Raw genomic sequence first — 22,087 nt, forward strand, 5'->3', positions numbered from 1 at the left:
AGAATTTTTGATTTTTAAGACTATTAATGCTCAGAAAAAAAGTATGTTTACTTCATTCTAATGCATTAATGTTTAAGCTTTGCTGATCACAGGATATTTCCTAAAGACTGCATTAAAACCTGAAGAGCAAGCTAAAAAGAGAAAGCTTCCGGATTTACAAGCTTCTAACTATACTCCCAAGGGTTTACACTGAAAAGGCATACATCTGCATAAACTGAAAGGAAGTTTGTTTGGCATAGGGTCTAATATACTCTCTGGGCCCATCCTGCAAGGTCAGTGGGAGAGGAGGGTGCTCAACATCTCTCAAGGTACGTAAACATTGAAACTGGAAGGTGTGATTGCAGCTTGTGCAGAGATACCAGAGCTAGCTTTGATCTAGCTAGCTAGTTCAAGAACCAACAGCACTATAACTGCAGCAACAGGGGTGGTAGCCTGGGCTAGCTAGATCAAGTATGTCTACACGTGCTGCAATCACAACTCCTGATTTCAATGTAGACATATCCAGACTTACACTTGCAGATTGACCTTTAGGTCTTTAAAAATCCCTCTTACATTCAGAAAGAGTATAAAAAAATTAATTAAAAATGCCCTTCTGTCTGCATTTCACTTATTGACATTGCTGTCAACCATAGAACTTGGGTGCAACTAGAAGTTTGCCCTTTCTGAATCATCCTGTTCTTCTTGACTAATTCAGAAGGTCAAGTAGACCAGTCCAGGGGAGAAAGGGAGGAACAGTTGCTATGGTAATAAATCAGGATGTTGCAAACACCGCATTAGAGAATCATAAGCACGTTTTTTGCATTTCTATAGCATCAGTCATCTTGAACTCTCTCCACAAGTTATACAGACACACCGCTGATATGCAGCTGCTAGCTACATCTGAAGTTGGAATGCAGGAATCAGGTAGCACAACTAAACACGACAGTAAGTAGAAAGGGTAATTTTGTGAAAGGACTCTAGGGCAAGCCTATCCTCTCCTCTATGCCATTCCAGAATACTCAGAATTGCCCTCCAGTGGCTTCAGTCAAAGCCAGAAGATAGACATGACACACAGCAAACAAGTTGTGATTAAAAAAAAAGGTATTGACAGAGTAGAACTCAACACATCTACCTTGGATGAATGAAGGGACATATATCTACTGGTTGCTTTTGCTATCTTACTGTGCAGTTACACCCTGCCTAGCCCCATTATGCTAACTCCAATCTTTCTGTGCAGTTACACCCTGCATAGCCCCATTATGCTAACTCTAATTGGAGCCTCTTGGCCCTATCTAATTAATAATGCACAAACAGGTGCACAGAATTTTTTTTCCTAACCCTGCCAATGAACAGCTGTGGTACGATTTGAAGCTCTAGAGCAGGGGTGGGCAAACTACAGCCCACAGGCCACATCCGGCTCTCCAGCCGATTTAATCCGGCCCTTGAGCTCCTGCTCGGGAGCAGGGTCTGGGGCTTGCCCTGTTCCTGCACTCCAGCCGGGAGTGGGGTTGGGGGCCGCTCTGCGCTCTGTTTAGGGGCAGTCAGGAGGGGTCTGTGCACTGCCCCTGCAGCTCCCATTGGCTGGGAACCACGGCCAATGGGAGCTGCGGGGGTGGCGCCTGCAGACGTGGCAATGCGCAGAGCCGCCTGGCCACACCTCCACATAGGGGCCGGAGAGGAGCCATGCGGCTGCTTCCAGGAGCTGCTTGAGGTAACTGCCACCTGGATCCTGTACCCCCGAGCCCCTCCAATGCTCCAATCCCTTGTCCCAGCCCGGAGCCCCCTCCTGCACCCCCCAGTCCCAGCCCAGAGCACCCTCCTGCATCCCCAGCCCCTCATTCCCAGCATCACCCCAGAGCCTGCACCACCAGCCAGAGCCCTTGCCCTCCCACCCCCAAACCCCAACCCCCTGCCCCAGCTCGGAGCCCCCTCCTGCACCGAACTCCTCATTTCTTGCCCCATCCCAGACCCTGCACCCCCACCCTGAGCCCTCACCCCCACTCCATGCCCCAACCCCCTGCCCCAGCCCTGATTCCCCTCCTGCCCTCTGAACCCCTTGGTCCCACCCCAGAGCCCACACCTCCAGCTGGAGCCCTCACCCCCTCCTGCACCCCAACCCCAATTTCATGAGCATTCATGGCCTGCCATACAATTTGCATACCCAGATGTGCCCTTGGGCCAAAAAGTTTGCCCAGCCCTGGCAATGTGTGTGTCATACATTTTCCATTCTATCTGCCATAACACAAAGGGCATTCCATAACTGTGTTAGTACAAGGGACAATTCCTTCTTACACCTTGAAAACTAAGGAACTCTACAGACTTCTATGGTTTCCTGACTGAGACATACAGATCTCCTAAATCTAAGGCATGCTAAGCAATTGTGCCTTTACTGTGGTGAGCCCTCGGGTGCGCGACTCCTTAACACCCATCTCAAGTCAGCTTGCCTCCACTTTTACATCTGACTGCTTTACTTATTCAAATTTGGCTACTGCTTGCTCATAATTATTTCCTTTCCCTCACATGTTTTCCTGAAACATTTACATTGTAGCAGCACCTACATTTTTATTCATTTTAAATATTCTAAGCTTTTTTGCTAAAAAATAATGGTTTATATCATACAGTACCCTGATCAACTAAGATGTATTGATCATTTGCAGGTTATTTTATCATTACTATGGTGTGAAAGTTTCTCATGAATCAACCTACAATAACATGATAAATAAATTTGAACCACAAGTTATTGGACTCAATGCAGAAGTTAGTGAATATAATTCTATAGTCTGTTATGCAGGAGGTCAGAATAAATGATTATAATGGACCCTTTTGGCCTAAAACTTCCTGAATCTATTCTTGCCACATTGGAAATAATATCCATTTTAAAATATTTCAGTATTCATGTTGGTATATGTCAGAAAGTATTTAAAGCATTAAACCAATAAAAACATATGCTTACCAGAGTATCATCGCTCCTAGCAACACTCATGTTACTTCTGGATAAGAAGGATCTTGATAATCTTTGGCACAATGAAATTAAGCGTACTGATTGCTTTTTAAAAATAAGAAAAGAAAAGCTATTTTTACTTAAAATACCAAATACAACATTTGTGATAGGAAGATAGTTCTTTTAAAACAAACTTTATCACCACAGAAAAGGAAATTTGTGGTTTTAAACACATTCAAGTGGAAAGAATTTTTGATAAATCAGGTTTTTCACTGTTTATGCTGTTTACTCATTGGGTTTCATCTGTACTGGTAATAAAAACAGACTTGTCTGTTTCAGTAGAACAACAATGGGTAGCAAGCATTGGATTTAAACATTTTTCTATGTAAACAAAAAAAATTACTTGTGCTAAATTCCCCTTGCTCAGGCCATATATTTAATGAAAATATTTCTATGAACAGGGTTTCTCATTTTAAAATGTGCACACATACACAGTTTAATTTGGACCTAAATTATCTGATAGTGTTCCTTTAAATGTTACATTATACAAAAGGATGAAGATGTCCACACACTGCTTCTTCTTGGACACCAGAGAAGATTGACATTTCTCATGCAACTTAAGCTTTACAAGCACAGTTGATCCCACCTAAACCAGACACTGAATCTTGGCGAACAGATTTCTGAAGGCAGACATGTAGTATTTTTTTTTCTACTGCTTAAGCCAGAGAGAAAAATCCTATTTCTTTACCTCTATTCCAAAGAAGGAACTTCTCTTTTATAATTTATGCATCCCATTGCTGGCTCTTGCTTAACTCTGGTATCATTGTACATAGATTTCTTATGCCACATCCCTTCCTTCCCTTGCTTCAGTGCAGGTCTTGCAGTATGTGTGGTGAAGAAGTGAAGTTCTCTCCTTTGCTGATTCTACTCCTTACACCTACCTATACTCTGTCAATTCCATGCCCAGTTTCAGTTTACGTGAGCCTAGCTTCTGAGTCTTTCAAGGCGCAGAGCCGTAGACTGTAATCTCTGTGGGGCAGGAACCAAATCCCCCCCCACTTTTGACCAACTCCAGTTGTTTCCTTTTCATTGTTTTTAGACTAGCTTCCTTGCATATTTACACTGCCATGAACATCTATAACATTTGACATGACATTAGAGGCATAAAAAATAAATATAATAAAATATAAATGCTTTTCAAATTGTAAATATGCACTCTTGTTCTTTGACTGTCTTGATACTATATAAAAACAGTTTATATAAATTGAATACAGCTCAGTGCCCAACAATAATTTATGTATTCATACTCAGTTCAGTAATGAACAGAATTTCTCTTTAGCTTTTTATGCTACAACCCCACAACCACAGTATCTGAGCACCTACAAATGTACACCAAGTCAACACAAGAAGAGGTTTTTCCTTCCTCTTCCCCCCTACTGCAAAGACTTTGATTTGGTACTAAAATGTATTTTCTATTTTTAATGAAGCTTCAAATAGTAAGCTTCATTTGAGCAAAAAAGCAATAAAATTAACAATATTTCACTTGTGTTTATCCCGAGAAGAGAATGCCATTACATTCATCACCAGTTTTATGAAGACTTGCTAAATAACTTACTTTCCATTTTCTTCGTGCTGCAAACTTTTTGAATTTCTCCATATTTACTGCAGATGCTTTTCTGCTAAGTGCTTGTTGGGTATCCTTAGGCTATGAGGAAAAGAGGCACAAAAGGAGATTTTTAAATATCCCCCAATTATGCCACTGCTTTCACAAAATCATTTTCCTGCTGTACAATCTTAACACCTACTAAACAATGATCTGTGGTTGCAAAGACAGTGAAGTCCACAGCATTGCAGTAAAGCATACAAAAAGGCACCATTCTAATATGCAAGACCTAGCAGAGTGTGCAGTCACCATCCTTGAAGAAAGCAGCAGGCACTCCAGGAAGCCACACCTGTAGAAATGTCACGTGTTCCAAAGAGTTAGGGTCTCTAAGCACATATATCATCCCTCTTTTTTCCTTAAGTTGTAGTTTAAAATACAAAACCCCAAACCCTAAGTTCCATCTCATTGTGTCCTAAAGACAGTTTATGAATATAGTGCTGACTAGAGGCATAGACAAACTATTTTGCTGCTGACTGCCTTAGCAGAAACATCCAGCTAATGAGCTTAGTCAGAGTAGCTGACTGCTCTATTAATTTGAAAGATCTTTCCAGAGTAATAAGGTACCAAGTTTCAAAAGAAAGTTAAATGTTTTGTAAACCTTTTGATTTTTTTTTTTTAATCCTTAACCTAGGACTTCTCTCTGTCAGGCAGAGACCCCTCCCGCATCCTGGTGTACCAGCAAAGATCTGTTTTCTGTAAGGATTTCCTGGTTGATTATAAATGCAGCCCAGGTTTTGTTCTGCTTTCAGTATAATCAATTTGGTATCCAACATCTCCCATGTCATTTCACTAGTTTACAAATCAAGTCCCAGCTACAATTGTGATGGGCTCCAGTGCTGCATGCCACTTCTCAAGGCTTACCTATATGATGATTTAATGTGCGTCAAGCTGGTGTGTGAATCTACAGCCCTCTTGCTGGCAGCGCATGAAGTGGCAGTGTAGACCCTGCTGCCATGAACTAGAAGTTTCAGAGTGTGCTTTAGGTAAACCTGTACTACAGAACTTTTAGTGTGTGGCAGCAGGGTCCACTGGCCAGATTTACACTTGAGTTATGCACTCCATATAGATAAGCTCTCAGAACTAACACTGAGCACCAACCCTCAGATGAGTACATGCGTGTGTTAAGTGACCTGGCACGCTCTGTGATTAGGAAGGCCCCAAATGCCAGTGTACGATCTAGATTAACATATGGAACTGGGGTGCTAGATTGTTATTTTTTTAAACAGGGGGCAAATGGTGGCAGGAAAATGAGATATCTAGAAAATCAGGGTGTTCAGGCTATCAGACTAACTACTTCTCTTGTGCCTGGAGCTGGAAAACTTGAACCAGAGTAACTACATTAATATAAAACTGCTTAAGTACAATTTAAACCAGTTTAAGTGTGTGTATTTTTAGAGTTCATACTAGTGTAACTAAACTGATTTAGTTACTCTACCTAAAACAGGGTGAAAATTTTCAGCAGTTTTTCACCAAAAAAATGCAGATTTGGGTTGACAAAGCCATTTTGCAAATTCATATAGATTTTGGCTGTTTTAGTCAAAACTTTTTCAGAGATCTCAAAATGAAATGTTTCTGTTTTTTGGGTTATAGTCACAAAGAGACTTAACTGCCACTCGCAGAACTGTGGTGGTATTATACCCAACATCCCAGTGGTTGGAGCACTCACCGGCTTTTTGGGAGATTCAGGTTTGAATCCCCACTCTGAAGCAGGGATTTGAACTCAGGACTCCCTGAACTATAGGGTATTCTGGGGTGTCTGTCACACAATCTCTCCTGTTGAAGCTGTTTCACATTAAATAAATAATTACATATTTCTTTGGGGCGTGGGGAGAGAATGTCTCAGTCTGGTAGTTAGGACACTCAGCTGGGAGACACCCACATTCCAGTCCCTGCTCCAATGAATACTTAATTTATACAAAGTAGAATATCTTAATAGGAGACACTGAGACACACCCTTCCCCCCAACAGTTAATACTTTAGTGATTAGGACACTCACCTGGGATGGGTGAGACCTGAATTCAAGTCCCTGCACCAGAGTGGGGATTCAAACCTGCATCTTCCACATCCTACGTATAAAGGAGGCAACACCACTACCATGCGTTTGTGAATGTCCCTTTGTGAATCTAGCCCTTAATTGCCAAAATTCCTTTTCTTTATTAAATTAAAGGGGTCAAATGCCCAAAATGGAAACAAAATGTTTAGTTTCAGGTTGAACAAAACGTTTTGTTCAATCCCAAACTATTTTGTTTTGAAATTGCCAGAGACTTGAAAAAAATGGTTATTTGCACAGATCTAACTCTAGTGCAAAAAATCGGTACTAAACCAACTGTTGAAGTGTAGTTATACTCTGAAGAGACTTTGTAAGAACATCTCAGAGAGGTTTCATGATTCCGGTTCAATGATTTCCAGATGAAATGCATATAGTGAACAAGCAGAGATTTTTTCCCCCTCCCCTAACTACCAGCCTTGCAAACTCAACCAAGTAACTTGAGAGCCAAGCTGCGTCTTGTACATCATCATGACCCATAATAAAAGTTCTGCAAGCCAGAATATGTTCTTAGTGACATTTCCATCACTCCACTGCTTTTACTGACTTTGCATAGGTATAAACTGACTGGAACTTAAAGCATTATTCTATAGATTGTGCATAAGGAGGAACAGAATTCAGCTCACTTCCAATTAGGAGTGCTGGCTCTGCAGGGCTTAGAGCAGTATGCACTTATTTTGTCCCTCTTTATTTAGTTCACAAAAGGAAGCAGACAGGACGGAACTTATGCAGGGAACAGATCTAGTGAACAAAGTGCAATTTTTACTCATCCTTCAGAGCACAACTGCATTTTAATAAGACCTAACAGATTATTATACAGCAGTGTGCTGGATGAGGCTCCCAAGAGCTCCTTGTTGAAATTATGTTACCATTAAATGGAAGTGAATGTTGGGGGATGATTGATGGAGTTAGGTCCTCTCTGGATAGTGCTAAATCAAGTCTTCCAGAGATGACAAGGAAGGAACAATTTTATTTTAATTTTTCAAAACCACACTCTTAGAAATGGGCCATATTGCACCAAGTGACCTGTATTATCAAAAAAGGCCAGAGGCCCTATTCTCCCACTTATGACCTAGCTATCCCTCTCTCCTGTGGAAAAGATGACACCATATCTTAGAAAACCCTACTCAAGCCAAATATTAATTGGGAAAGAAGTGGATCAGTCCCAGCAGTTCCCTTCTCAGCCCAATTAGGGGGCAAGGAAGAGACATAGCCCTCCTTAGCTCAGTCATCATTTAGCCACACTCAAATAGGGATTTGAAAAGAAGGTTAGGAAGAGGGGGAAACTGGATTTGATTCAGAAAATGTATCTTTGTTGGTACACTCTTTCCTGAACATTTGTCTCTCTCTGACCACGCATAAGTGTCGTCTGAATAATGGGCTACAGTACTTGCCCATCACTACCATGTACAGAACATAACTTAATTAAGTCTATAGCCAATATGCAGCAGCCTTCAAATTAGCTTTGCGATATTTATTAAGTGGGAACACCACTTTATGCTTTCTAGTTTTCATGAAGTAGTTGAATAAGCACAAGTATACATACCACAGATTGATAAACAAAAGCGAATATAAAGTGAATTCCTTATACACTAACCTTGATCCAGGGATGCTGCAAGCTATCTAGAATTGTCATTCTCTTCCTTTAAATGGGAGAAAAAAATACTCCTTTTACTTTGTTGACTCTAGCAGATGAGCACAAACACAGAATACAAATTGAACCATGATATGTAATTCAGGATGCCACAGCACAAACACAGGAAGAGAAGTAACTCACTTTGGATCCTTAACTAGAAGTCTTCTTATAAAATCTTTAGCTAGGGCACTGGTATTACTGAAGAATTCTTCCTCAAAGTCATAATTCACAGCAGATACATTTGCTAATGTTTCTTGTTTTGTTTCTCCAAGAAATGGTGATGCACCACTTAGGCTGTTAAAAGTAAGATTGGACACAGTACATATTATATGCTACATGCCATTTCATCCCTGCAAGATCTGACAAGGAAGTGCAAAAAAAGAGGCTTTCTGCTTTTAGAGTTCAGACATATCTTAAAGATGACCTGATCTTACAAAGACGAAAGCTGTGATTTAACTTCAGAGAATTAAGATTAACATCACTTTGGAACACTGCCTAATCATCTAAGCAAGGCTTCCATTCCACTATCTCAGCATTGACTCTTAGCTATTATTTTAACAATTATGCTATAGCTTTGATTATTCAACTCCAATTAGGTGAAAATCATGTATAATCAATGCACTTTAGTTAAGTGGCCATATGCTATGCATACGTCTTATTGACATAAAAAATACACCACACAACTGAAAGCCAAAAGGACAGAATCAGAATATAATGTTAAAAAAAAATAAAAATGTTCCCAAAGAACTATTTATGGATTTTGATACTTACAGAATGTAAGTTATTACACCGATGCTCCTGGAGAGAGAGAAAGAGAGAGAGAGAGAGAGGGAAAGAATCAGAACAGTAATATAATATATAATAATGACAGCTACCACCTCAGAACGGTTCGTTAACTTACCACATATCTGCCTCAAGACCAAGGGGTTCGTAGTTTACTATTTCAGGAGCTAAGAGAGAATGAATAGTATGTGAAGTACATAAGCAAACAAAGAAGCAAAGAGCAGTTTTATTGAATTCTGACACCTTAAAAAACTGATTTATAACCTGCAATGTCATTACAACAGAAAATTGTTTACAATGATACAACCAAGTTACTGAAGAGGAACTTGGTGTACTTTACAAAAATCTCAAAATGTCATTTACAGAATTTGTATGCAGTAAATCATAGCTAAGTTGAGACATGCCATATGCACGGTTTCATAGACTTAAGGAAAAGAAAACGATATATAAGGCATAACCTGTACTCACCAACAAACTCTGGTGTTCCAAAGATATTTTTAAACTCATTTCCAAAGTCAATTTTGTGTGCTAAGCCAAAGTCAATAATCTTAATGCGGGGCTTTGGTACATTTCTATCCAGCAGCATTATGTTTTCAGGCTTTCAAAACAAAAACCAACAAACAAAAAAGATTTCATAATTTGCACAGGCTACAAGGAAAAGGCACTTAAGCATGTGTTTTAGTTTCTTGGCCTTGTCTTAAAAATACACATGTTCCCTAGAGAAGCCACATTAGCTAAAACATGCTAATCCATGTTAAAATTCTAAAGTGAAATCCTGGTTCCATTGAAGTCAATGGCACAAAGCTCATTGATTTCTGTGGTGACAGGATTTTACCTTTAGTGCAGACACTGCAGTTGTAGGTAGCTAGTTGAGGTAAACCCTAGGCTCTCCTCTACCTGGGACAGCTAACATGTTACAACTTCCTTTGATATACTAGGATTTTAACATGTGTTAACTAGCACATGTTAAAAATTCATCTTTGTTTCCATAGTGTAGACATGGCCATTATCTTCAGGAGGACTTCAGCACTTCTTTAAATACCTTCCTTCAATTGAGATGCCTTCCTGATTTGGAGCCTCCACAACCCAAAAATCAAGAAGAAATATCGAAATGCTCAACACATGAAAACATTGATGGCTATGAAAAGAGAAAAATAGTAAAATGATATTAAAAAAGAATTCAAAATATTAATGGAGTTCACATATGCAAAAATACATATACATTTCTCACATAATATTACTTTTCTCTTTTCACTGACAGATTGATCTGAAACTGTCTTTTCACTTTTTGGAAATTGCTACCTGCTTCACAACCATCCTTGACAGTAAACAATTTTGTTGTCTTGTTTCGGTTTAAAGAAATGCAGATCTTTTGAGTGAAAGTATTAGATGCATGGAATGGAAACACAGCCAGAAGAATTTTCCAGTTCAGAATGTTGCATCAAAATCAGAGTAGGGAAAAATCTGTCGGAAACTTTTTTTTATTATTATTATTATTAGCAAAAATGCAAATTTGACATAAAAATGTTTTGCAAATGCGTGTCAGTTTTGCCCAGTTGTTCATGTAGAAAAAAACAATTTTTTGGGAAAAAAAGTCAAAACATTGTGTCAACTTTTTTTTTATTTGAAATGACCTTTTATTTTGAAATTTCCTTACATTTTATTTTAAAATAGTAAAAAAAATTGCTTGAAATTTAAATGAGATATATTCTTCAACCTCAAATGATTTATTGTTCTGATTTTTCAGAATTGTCAGGGAACTGAAAAATTGATTATTTGCACAGCTCTAAAATCAAGGCCACAACCACACTACATACAATTCCTAACCTGACATAGGTTTCAAGATCATTCTTGAAAACTGTTTCCAGCACCATAGTTTTGTTGGTAACTGCCAGTCTATGTAAACGGGGGGAAAGCATTTTTTGCTTTTTAAATAAAAGACGATTGGAAACAATTACTTTCCAGCTGCATTCTCCCTTATCTATACAGGCTGGCAATCACATTTTCAAGATGTGATCTGTGTTACAACTGGAGATTTTTTTTACTAGCATAATCGGGACTTTAAGGGGGTTGCTTACAGTACCCCAAATTTTTATCTGTCCAACATACCTTGAGATCAAAATGGGCAATTTGCAGAGTGTGAAGATAGTAAACACCATTAAGGATTTGTTTGAGAAATTCTGTGGCCTCCTCCTCAGTCAGAGATTCCTTTTCAGCTAAAAAATCAAAGAGCTCCCCACCTGCAACACTGAGAGAAGAGGTTAGGGGGTTATTGGCAAGAACACTTTAACTTATTGATTTTTGTAGCTTAACTGTTCCCACCATCTTATAAAGCATCTGACAGCTCTTAATGACATTCATATCAAAACAGAACATGACAATTTGCATAATTTAATACCTATAAAATCAGTAAGACTTTTTTCCCTCCTCCTGAGAATACAGTGGATAGATTTTAACATGAACTGTGCTGGTTTATATAGCTTAAATTAAAATACCCCATACATGTGTACGCATTTTCACAGAAGTTAAAATTCAATGTTAAGTGACGAAAATATACTCCTCTATCCCATATAACGCGACCCAATATAAACATGAATTCGGATACAACGCAGTAAAGCAGTGCTCCAGGGGGGCCAGGCTGTGCGCGCCAGCGGATCAAAGCAAGTTCGATATAACGCAGTTTCACCTATAACGCGGTAAGATTTTTTGGCTCCCGAGGACAGCGTTATATTGGGGTAGAGGTGTACTTGAACACAGATAACTGCTGGAATAGATAGAAAACTAAAGTATGTTTTAGCATACACTAGCAGCAAAATGCTAGGGAAAATAATAGATGATTTTTAGGATTAGAAGGTATCAAGATCAGGGTTTATTCAATCTGCAGTTAGCAGCAGCCCCAGCATGCTTTATTTGTGCTCAGAGCATTTCAAAACACATTCCAATCCTTGATTTAATCTAGTGCCTTAATCATTCATATTAAAACTGCACTCAAAACATGCCAAGTGCTTTCTACAGAGGAAGAGACAGTTCCTGTCCTCAAGGGCATACCATCTGAAGTGAGTGTTTAGGTATGTGGGCAGAAAGAAGACAAAAGGTCAGAAAGGATGTGTAGGAAACAGCAGCAAGATCTGGACACAGCTTGGAATTGAGGGAAGAGGGAAAGAAAGGGATTATCTTCAACTCCTTAGTCATTTGAGGTAAGAGCCTGATCAACATGGATCAATGGTGATGTGCTCAGTGACTGAGAAGGGGGAGGCAAGATAGGGACTTGAATTCTGTTTACCTACTAACGTATCTGAACACCATTTTAAAAGTTTCCAAATTTCTCTCACTTTGGGGATTAAAACTGAGAACACTGGTTTATTTGGTCACCTCCTGAATCTTAAAAATCATGTCGTTAAGTAGAAGTATACTGGAACCCTCAACAGTTCCTTTATTTTTCACTCCTTCACATAGTGATTTTCAACAGTCTGAAATTCAAAATTACAGCTATTAATTCTGTCCACTAGCGCTATCTTAAAATTTGATCATGATTTGAAGTTTTGATAATTAAAAATAGGATTAATATACAACAGCAGCTTTATAATCAGTGTAAGTTTTTGAAAATACATTTGACTTGTTCTATTAGGTCTATTTTTATGAGACAACTTTCAGCATTGTAATGTAAATTTCATATAAAGTGTATTTTAATGAATTCTTACTGCTTACATCAAGATGGGTGGAAAAAACGTTTTTTAAGTGATATTTTCTTCCCAATAACAATTATAATAATAAAGGTAACTATAATAATTAAATACAAAAATTAGAGACTATGAGGGAAAAGTTTAACTCCTTTTGTTAGTACAGTAGTATAAAAATGAAATACCTACAAATTAAACACGGCTCACTAGCTACCTGAGTACAATCCTACTCCAACCCCCTGGGTAGAGTCAGGTGGCTAGCCTGAGCCGCTGCGTGTGGTACTGCAGCCATACTGCTATTTTTAGTGTGCTAGCTTAAGCACGGCTAGTATATGTCTGTCTACTCACGCTAAGAAGTGCCCTCCCAGCTGTAGTGGAGATGTACCCATAGTCTTCTGTCATAAATATGAGGGAAATATTCAGGAACACTCTAACAGCTTCCACCAATGTTTGCTTGCATTGGAGTACCACTTGGTCTACTCTACAGTCTCATCTTACTCCCACTGACAACACAAGAAAAACAACCCTCCTTTGCAATCACATACTTCCTACTTATTTCTACTGGTATTTTAATGATACCTATAGCTGCACAACTTACTGCTATTCCTATAGATGGCTGTGAAACTTATCAATTTCACAGTTTCATTTGGGGCAACAGGTAACATAAAATGCCATCCAAAAGTGTACTTCTGTTCAAGATTCCAGATATGTATGGGCTTTATAACTAGAGCTGAGTGAAACTGAAAAAACTACAAAATTTCATGGCAAAATGTTTTGCCATTGTGCAATTTCACATCCCCAAACTTTAGACTCTGAAATTTCAGGAGACTGGGTTGTCTTTAGGGGACTGCAGCATGTGAAAAAAGTCATACTTACCAGAAATATTATTGTGAACTGTTAATTGCAGGAGGTAGCCACAGGGTGGCGGGCCTATCCTGGAGAGGTAGCATGGTTTAGTTGATTGAGAAGAGGACTGGAAACCAGGAACTGCTGAGTGCTAGTCTCACCTATCTGCCAATGACTAGCTTCAGCAATATTTTTTATATAATTAATTATTTCAGTAAACCTCTCAACACCAACTTGAGTTAAATACAATTTTCCCCTATTTTTAATACCACTCTGGAAACTGAGGTCTACAGAGGTTAAAGGCCAGATTTTTAAAGGTATTTAGGTGCCTAGAGATGCAGATAGGTGCCTAATGGGAATTCCTAAATTGCCTAGGTTCCTGACCCACACTGAAATAGGTGAGCAAAGCACTTAAGTGCTTTCAAAAATCCCACTAGGTGCCGATCTGCTTCTCTACGTGCCTAATCACCTTTACAAAACTGGCCCTAAATGATTTAGCCAGCCCCACTACAAAGCGGTGTCAGAATGAGGATTAAATCTCAGGCTGCCTGAATCATGGTAACAGGGCTAGCTATACCTTTGACCCCTTTCTGGTCTCTCTGAGTGCACTCTCAGTTGTTAGGCCTTTTGCCTACATCTGTCCTGGGGTGGAATCCTTCAATTCTCCCTCTCCTAGACTTGTTCTTGGTCTACAGACCCCTAGGTATCAACCATGATTTCTCAGCAGATCCAACTGGACTTTGCACCTGCCAGACTTCCCAACAGGATCTGCACCTAGCAGTTAATACAGTAAAACAAACCATCTATATGCTCATCTACCTAACTTAAGACATCCCCATGAAAGCTTAGTAAGGCCCAACTGCTTCATACCCCCTTCTGCAGGACCTCAGTCAGCCTGGTCCTCCCAAACAGTCTCTAACACTCTTAAGAGTGACTTTTTAACTGTTAACATCTTTCTGATCTTTTAGACACTCAACCTTTGCAAAACAGCTGTGTAACTTTGACTCTAGCTGGAAAGTAGCATCTTCACAGCTGAATAGCTCAGCATTGGTTCTTAGCCCCCTTGAAATGTTTACCAGGAACGTACTCATCTAGGGTCACTGTGTTGCCGTTCCTGCTAGCTTCCTAACAGCCTTATTATTATACTAAAGCACAAAAAAGCCTAGAGTGCATGCCAATAACCCAATATAGCTATACAGTAACTATTCCCAACCAGGTCTCACACACATACTCAAATTACAAATCAACCCCACGTCCTTCACAGCTCCACTCCCAGTTCCATACCTAATTCACTAGACCGGGGTGCCCAGCCTACCATACACAGCCCACCAGAGTATTTCATAAGGCCTGCAGCCTGCTTCAACACAATATACAAATGGCCATTTCATTAGCGTTTTGTCATCATGTTTACCTCATTTTAGTTTATACAAGTGTGTAAATATACTACACTGTAAATAGAGACAACCTGTCTAAATACATATGAAACAAGCTGAACTTATAATACAAATCAATACAGGTGACTTGAAATCTTATGAAAATATGTAGAATCTGTTTGGTCCACATGAGGTTGTGTTTACGTTTATGTGGCCCTCCTGTGTAATAAGGTTGGGCACTACTGCACTAGACCACAATGTCTCCCGCATTAGTCAGAATCTGTGTCTCATTCATCCTATTAGTAAAATTCTGACTGCTAGTACTGTGCTTGAACCACACAATAATAGCTCATCAGATATATCTGTATAGGAACTGTAGTGGTATGCTGAATAAATCAAGTACATTCTAGTCTATGCTCAATTTTAAAGGTGAAAATAAAGTGTCAAAATTCCCATTGCAATTCTTCAGCACATGGCCCCAACCCAGTAAAGCACTTAAATATATGCTTAACTTCAAGCATGTGAGTAATCACAATGAAGTCAGGAGGTGGAGGGCAACACAGCACACCATCACCTAAAACTGACCTCCCCACTTCCTCTTCCAGATTCTTTACAAATCAAGCTGGTTGGTTTTAGCTTCATTAGGATGCCCTACCATGCACCATGTTGAGCTGAAGCCAGTTGACGTGATTTAGAAGAACTGAAAGGTAAATAAAAAGGGTTTGCTTTGAAGTTGCCATATGATTAATGTCCCTATTAGCTCACTAAACTGGACCATTTAGCACATTTTGCTCAAGCAGATGGAAATTTGAGATTTTATTTTTAGTGCACCTTTAAGTAAGAAGAATTGCTGTAAGTATCCACAGGAGTTCATGAAACTAGAGCTCAGCAGTATGACAATAACCAGTGACTGGATAAAAATTACTTCCTGAAGGTAGTACAGATAATCTGTTTATCAGGCACTGTATTCTGTCTTTTTTATACAGACTCTCAGAGCTTCTGTACACGGTATTTACACATGCCTGAATATATTCTCTGCTCATTTTCTCTTTTTTTCTAGCTGCTGATTGAAGTTACTGGATAAATTCAGTGTTGATCATTTGTGAGCTAACAACTCTGATTAGCAGAATGAGAGTGATCACTATCCAGCAGACTCTACACAATGACCATTCAGATTAACAGGGTAACTAAATTAAATTCAAGTCACATCTAAATTACATTACTGTTAAAATAAACTACAAAATCTTCTCACCTTTATAGTTGCCCTAACACAATGACTTTCCTTGAAGCACTATACCTTTCCTCATTCCTACGTAAAACCTTTCAGTTTACACATAATACAAGAATACGCAGAGCATATTATGAAAGCAGAACACATTAGGTGCAGTTATGTATTTCTATGCATTCCTGTAATGCAGTGTTTCGTGGTTTGGTATTATATTATATCCAAGCACCATACCATTTTTATATTAACCCTGCATTCTAGAATGTTTTGTGCAACCATTTTCACATGTTCATAGCAAAGTCAACATCTGCTTCTTCCTTTTTTGTTTTCCCATGATTTGCGTGAATAAAATTAGTTAACAGTAACTGGGCTATTATACAAGATATTTCTATAAACATTTATTAGTGCAAGCACCACCTGACCTTCCAACAGAATATTAAAAGTGAACTGTACAGATGTGTTTACATCAGGCATGTTCTCCCTGTGGGAAAGGAATTGTATTACATCTCTGGAGAACCAATAACTATGGAAAATGTTTTTACAAGTTATCAGGCCTCCTTAACTATGACATGGGACTAATCACCAGCTCTCACAGGATATCATTATGGAGCTTAGAACCAATTAACTTTCAAAACTAGTGGTATCAACTCCTAATGTCTAAGCCATGTGCCATGCTGCTCATACTCAAAAATGAATTACATAATTAAAAGGATCATCTAAGGATTTTTGGTATGATGAAAAATAAATGTATTTGAAGAAACTTTAATTTTAAGCCTAGAGCTTTAAAAACAATCAAAGCTGCTTGAATTGGAGATGGGGAGTGAATCAGGAAAGTTAGAAAAAATTCTTAAGTTGGTTGGGGCATTTGTTCAGGAGACTCAATTTGATAATTTTTCTAGAATCGTATCAATCTGGAGATACGTCAGTGTTAGAAAAGGAGTTCTGACCCAACAGATTTCCTTTAGTTTGTTCCGTCAGCCTGTCTGATGGCATGAATGTTTCCTCTATGCTGTCTATAGTTGGAGATGTCTCAGGTAACTCCTTGCTTCATTTTAGAATAGAAATCTTCATCCCAACACTATGACAAAATATCTCTACCTCTGCTTTATTGTACCTTCTAGATTCCTACATTGACTATTTCAGAGCAACTTTCTTGTGTTGTGCTGCTGTCAAGACAAAAAGCCCCTTCCTTTGATGAGACAGAGATTAGTGATGGACCAGAAAGTAAAAAGGTTACAGTTTAAACAGCATTTTGAAGAAACAAAATAGGAATTCATTGTTTTTGTTAAGTAACACAGCAATTCCATTATAAAGTAGCACTGGTCCCTATTGTTCTTGTGTTCAGCTCACAACAGCGATTAAGTGTGCTCGACTAGTTGTGTCCTACAAATATTTATTTACACACATACACACACTCCAGCTAATAAAGTTGCTACTTAACAGCAACTACATACACAACCAAACAGCCCAGGTTCCAAAAAACACTCCTGAACTGCACACTTGTGTTACCAATCGCAGTTGTCACACTCCCTCAGATCAGGTGTACTAACATAAATGCAAGTCAACAATTCCAGATGCTTCCCATAACCTACAAACATTAACTCACAATAGGGATGCAAGAGTTCTCAGGGGAGAGGAGTTAATCACTACCGTTTTAATTCTTTCAAAGTTAGATACAAAGCCACTCAAAAGTGCACTCTGCCTTAATAAAAACCTCATGACTTTTTTTAAAGCTTCATCTAAGGCCAAGACAAGACCAGTACCATGAGGTTGTCTGTCTGATGAACTGGATGAGCTAGGTGAACTTCAGGCTGCTGGCTGTAAGTTAATTCCTTACCTCTCATGATTAGTGAAACAGGAATATAATGGGTCCACTACTAGTTGAGACTGCTAACTCCTCAAGTAAGCAGTTAGTGAAATCATCAGCAATCCTGAACATTGCATTTTTGATTCTGCACTTTTTAGGATAAGTAACCGAAATAATGGTAAGGAGGTGACAACTTTCTCTCAGTTCAAGAGGAAGAGTTTTATATGAAATCAGAAGTGCATGTATATGAAAAAAGTAGCTACGTCACTAAAGTCATCTGATTAGCCAACTTTTCAAATTTCAGTTATCCAAATACAGATGTCCCACAGAAGACCACCATAAGAAATTATTTCTCTCGTCTGTAAAATAAATGTTCATACTTCAGATTTTTCATTTCATCCTATTCAAGTTTGAAATTTGCTATAAAAACATCTTGGGGCTAACTTAATATTTTGAACTTGGAAACCATCTAAGATATGCTCTCTCCAACATCAGAGGGCAAAACATTTCTGCAAGAAAAGAGGCAGGAATGCATTATTTTATCCCTAACTTTGCAGTGAAAGAGTCCTTGCCCCCAAAGAGCTTCCAATCTAAATAGAGAAATCAGATAGAGCGTGGGAAGGAAAACAGAGGCACCGAGAAACAAAGTGATGCATCCAAGGTCAGTGGAGAGGTGTCCAGGTATCCAGTGCCCTGGCAATTGAGGTGTAGCAGCTGGGGAGGAAGAGAACTGGACACAAAACTCTGAGCAGAAACTGGCTTAGCTACCTGAGTGACAGGGAAAGAAGAGCAGGCAGTTAACAGATTAGAGGAGGAGGAGGAGGACAGTTTCAGTTCATACGTCAAACACAGGTATTTCTTGCAAGATTAACGGATGATGGGGGCTAGAGACCAGAAATTTTAGTAGTGTTCCCACTTGAGAAAATGTTTGCAGTCAATCATGAAAATTGATCCAAAAGTTTAAAAAAAATTAAACAGGATGACAGAATGAAACGAAACATCGCAGATTGGAAGATCCTCAAACAGATTTCTGATGGTGGTTAACATAGGTGCTGGAACTAGGAGTGCAGGGGGTGCTGCAGCACCCCCTGGCTTGAAGTGGTTTCCATTATATTCAGGATTTAGAGTTTGGTTCAATGTCTCTCAGCACCCCCACTATACAAATTGTTCCAGCACCCTGTCAGTGAATAAGAACCGAATCTTGTACTGAAAATCATTTGCTTCAGAAGGTTTCTGCAATACTATCTTGGAATTTTTATCCAGGTCAGCTTCATGATATGAAAATCAAGAATAGTCTACCCAAGGCTGACAGAAATGTATGTTCAAAACAATGTTTTGGGAGGACAATGCCCATAAATTTCTCTCTAGAAAATACAGCACTATCATGAACATAAGTATTTTATTTAATCCTTTAGCTGACATACAACTGTAATGAGGGGATGGAATGCTGGAATTAGCCCCTCTACAGTCTATTGCCTATGTTAAAGAAATAGCTGATGTACAGTGCACAAGAATTATTTTAAAAGGGTACATCTTATTTATAAAGGAGCTTGCATGCAATATTGCAATCCATTAGCTGAACCATGAGGTGAAAATCAAAGTTAATAGGCATCAGAAAGGCCTCCTTGAGAATGCATGTTAACAGTTATTGACAGCAACTAAAAAGATGTCTGTACTGACATGCCTCCAGTGTATACCCAAGTTACATAAAGAATACAAATCAGAAATACTGATTTGTTGAAGTGCAGTGACGATACAATATTTGCTTACTAATTTGAATTAGTGTTCCAGCTATTAAGAGATCGCAACTAAACAAAAAATTCTGCAGAAGATATGGGCAGTGTTTTGTGGCTTCTTTTTTGATTAAGAAATTATCTGCGTTAAAAGTAAAAACAGAAGATCACTTAAAAAATGTTGGCAACAAATGTAACTTTACGGTGTCAATACAGACATTAAATAGTTTTTGTGAGATTACACCAGATATACAGTTTTCTGGCTCATCCCACAGCAGTAGCTGAATATCTGTGTAAAAGGAAAAGAATGGTTTCTGGAAGGTGGATTAGATGCAGAGAGAAAACATAGTCAAACTGCCTACTAACGGGTAGAAGTTACCTTAGGATGGACAGAGACAGGACAGAAGGCAAGTTCTTTGATAACAGCCATTTCAGTTTTGTTACTGGACTAGTTTAAGCATAAACAATGTTAAAGGGGTCTGTCCCTAAGAATAGGAATATCAGAACATTAAAGATGTATTTACATATAAGAGTATACTCACATTTATCCAAATCTTTCAGACAACTGGGTGTTCAGATAAACAGACATGCTATTAATATAGGGCTACATGTGGGACTATAACTGCCTTTACTCACAGTTAGAGCGCATCCTGCTTTTAGAGTTGGCACTGCATTGATCTGCACCCCCAGTGCTCCCTTTTGCTGCTTCCATTATGCTGCATTGACTTATCCTTTGTCTTTGTGTTCTGTGACTTAGTCCTCTGGTCAAGACACTTGTCCAGTCTTGTCCCTTTCCAGGGTACCAAGTATCCAATGAAATCACCAACTCTGCCCTCAGTTCTCCCACAGGACTTCTCCCACAAGAGCTTATCACCTTCTCCAGGACTTCTCTCACAAAAGGCTGTCTTGCTCGCTGTGATTTTTCTCTTTGCAGGAGAATCCTGCCTTCTCTGCAGTCTCTCCCCACAATGGAGTTCCCTCAGGAGATTTACAAACCCAGGATATCTAATGGCTCATCATTTACCTCCACCCCTTCTGGCCAGAAAGGAATCAGTCAATCACCCCACAGGTAGAGCATCTCTCTAATTGGGTTTTTCCTCCGCTTCTTCTGCAGGTGATGGGGGTTCGTCCCATCACAGGTAAACAATATGGATTTGGATAACTAGGATTTTCGACTAACTGGAATTATGCGGTATTTAAAAGTCTTCCCAGAATGACATTAAAAACTTCCATCTATTTACTTTATCAATTGCTTTTCATAATATCGTAGTGATATGGCTAATTACTAAATCTTGCTCTCACAGCAATTACTCTATTCAATTATTAAAGGGACTGCTATCACTTCATCTTCTCAATTTTATTCCTGTAATTAAATAATTATATGAACTTTGTGATATCACAATGAATTCAATGTCAGACAGCTTTCTGAACCATCAAGGCGAAATAGTAATTTCTAACGAGGGAAGTGAAAAAACGTCCCTGAATGAAACAATAAGGGGTTTTCTAGGTAAGCAAAATATTAACTAACTACTGGTAACTTAGTTGAGGGCTGGCTAGTTCCCTGAGTTCAACACTATCAATCTTATGACATATTCTTCTGAGTGGTCAGTACACCTCTACCCCAATATAACAGGACCTGATATAACACAAATTCAGATATAACACGGTAAAACAGTGCTCTGGGGAGGCAGGGCTGCGCGCTGCGGTGGATCAAAGCAAGTTCAATATAACACAGTTTCACCTATAACGTGGTAAGATTTTTTGGCTCCAAAGGACAGCGTTATAGTTTTTTTCCTGACTAAGTAGTAAGAGTGCTTCCTGCAAGCTCACCACCCCCATTATCTCCTCTATCACCCAGGTATTGCTCAGAGGCCTGCAATCCAAGTACTAATCTGACCTCACCCTGCTTAGACTACAAGACTGAACGAGATCAAAATATGGAAGAAGGTAATTTTAAGGATAATTAAGGTTATATTACATATATATTATATCGATAGAAAAATTATCCTTCTAGATCTAATGTTAACTTTGTATGTGATTACACAAGTTTCCTGAAATATTACTTAAGTGTATTAATATAAAAATTTAAGAAACTATAAACAAAAGCAATACTGGATTTTGAGCCTTATACGGTCTGTTATAATCCTATTAATAAAAGAAGGATTTGTAATGGCTAGGTACTATATATAAAAACCAAATGACTCCACGTTGAAAATATCTTAGGAATTGGGAGAAGTAAAACCAACTAGATTTTGCATACACAGTTGGGAGCCTTAGGTCTTGCATTAGCAGATTGGACATTTAAACTCCAAGTGTTAACAAATGAATCTGTCAAACTATTTATATTGAGTAGAGCTTAACTAGGGAGAGGAAT

General features: G+C 38.8%; 1 protein-coding gene across 2 annotated transcripts in view; it reads right to left on the reverse strand.

The window, feature by feature from the left end:
* Positions 1–22,087, reverse strand: part of DAPK1 (death associated protein kinase 1) — a 129,744-nt gene that overhangs the window by 44,009 nt on the left and 63,648 nt on the right. For both annotated transcript variants that reach the window (XM_045021935.1, XM_045021934.1), the window contains exons 4-11: positions 11,159–11,297; positions 9,518–9,647; positions 9,168–9,216; positions 9,038–9,064; positions 8,408–8,560; positions 8,228–8,273; positions 4,536–4,625; positions 2,933–3,025 (exon numbers count right to left, since the gene is read on the reverse strand). In XM_045021935.1, the coding sequence (XP_044877870.1) occupies positions 2,933–3,025; positions 4,536–4,625; positions 8,228–8,273; positions 8,408–8,560; positions 9,038–9,064; positions 9,168–9,216; positions 9,518–9,647; positions 11,159–11,297 (727 nt within the window). The remainder of the gene's footprint in view (positions 1–2,932; positions 3,026–4,535; positions 4,626–8,227; positions 8,274–8,407; positions 8,561–9,037; positions 9,065–9,167; positions 9,217–9,517; positions 9,648–11,158; positions 11,298–22,087) is intronic.

This window comes from Mauremys mutica, chromosome 6 (genome assembly GCF_020497125.1).
Source record: "Mauremys mutica isolate MM-2020 ecotype Southern chromosome 6, ASM2049712v1, whole genome shotgun sequence".
Classification (NCBI taxonomy): Eukaryota; Metazoa; Chordata; order Testudines; family Geoemydidae; genus Mauremys; species Mauremys mutica.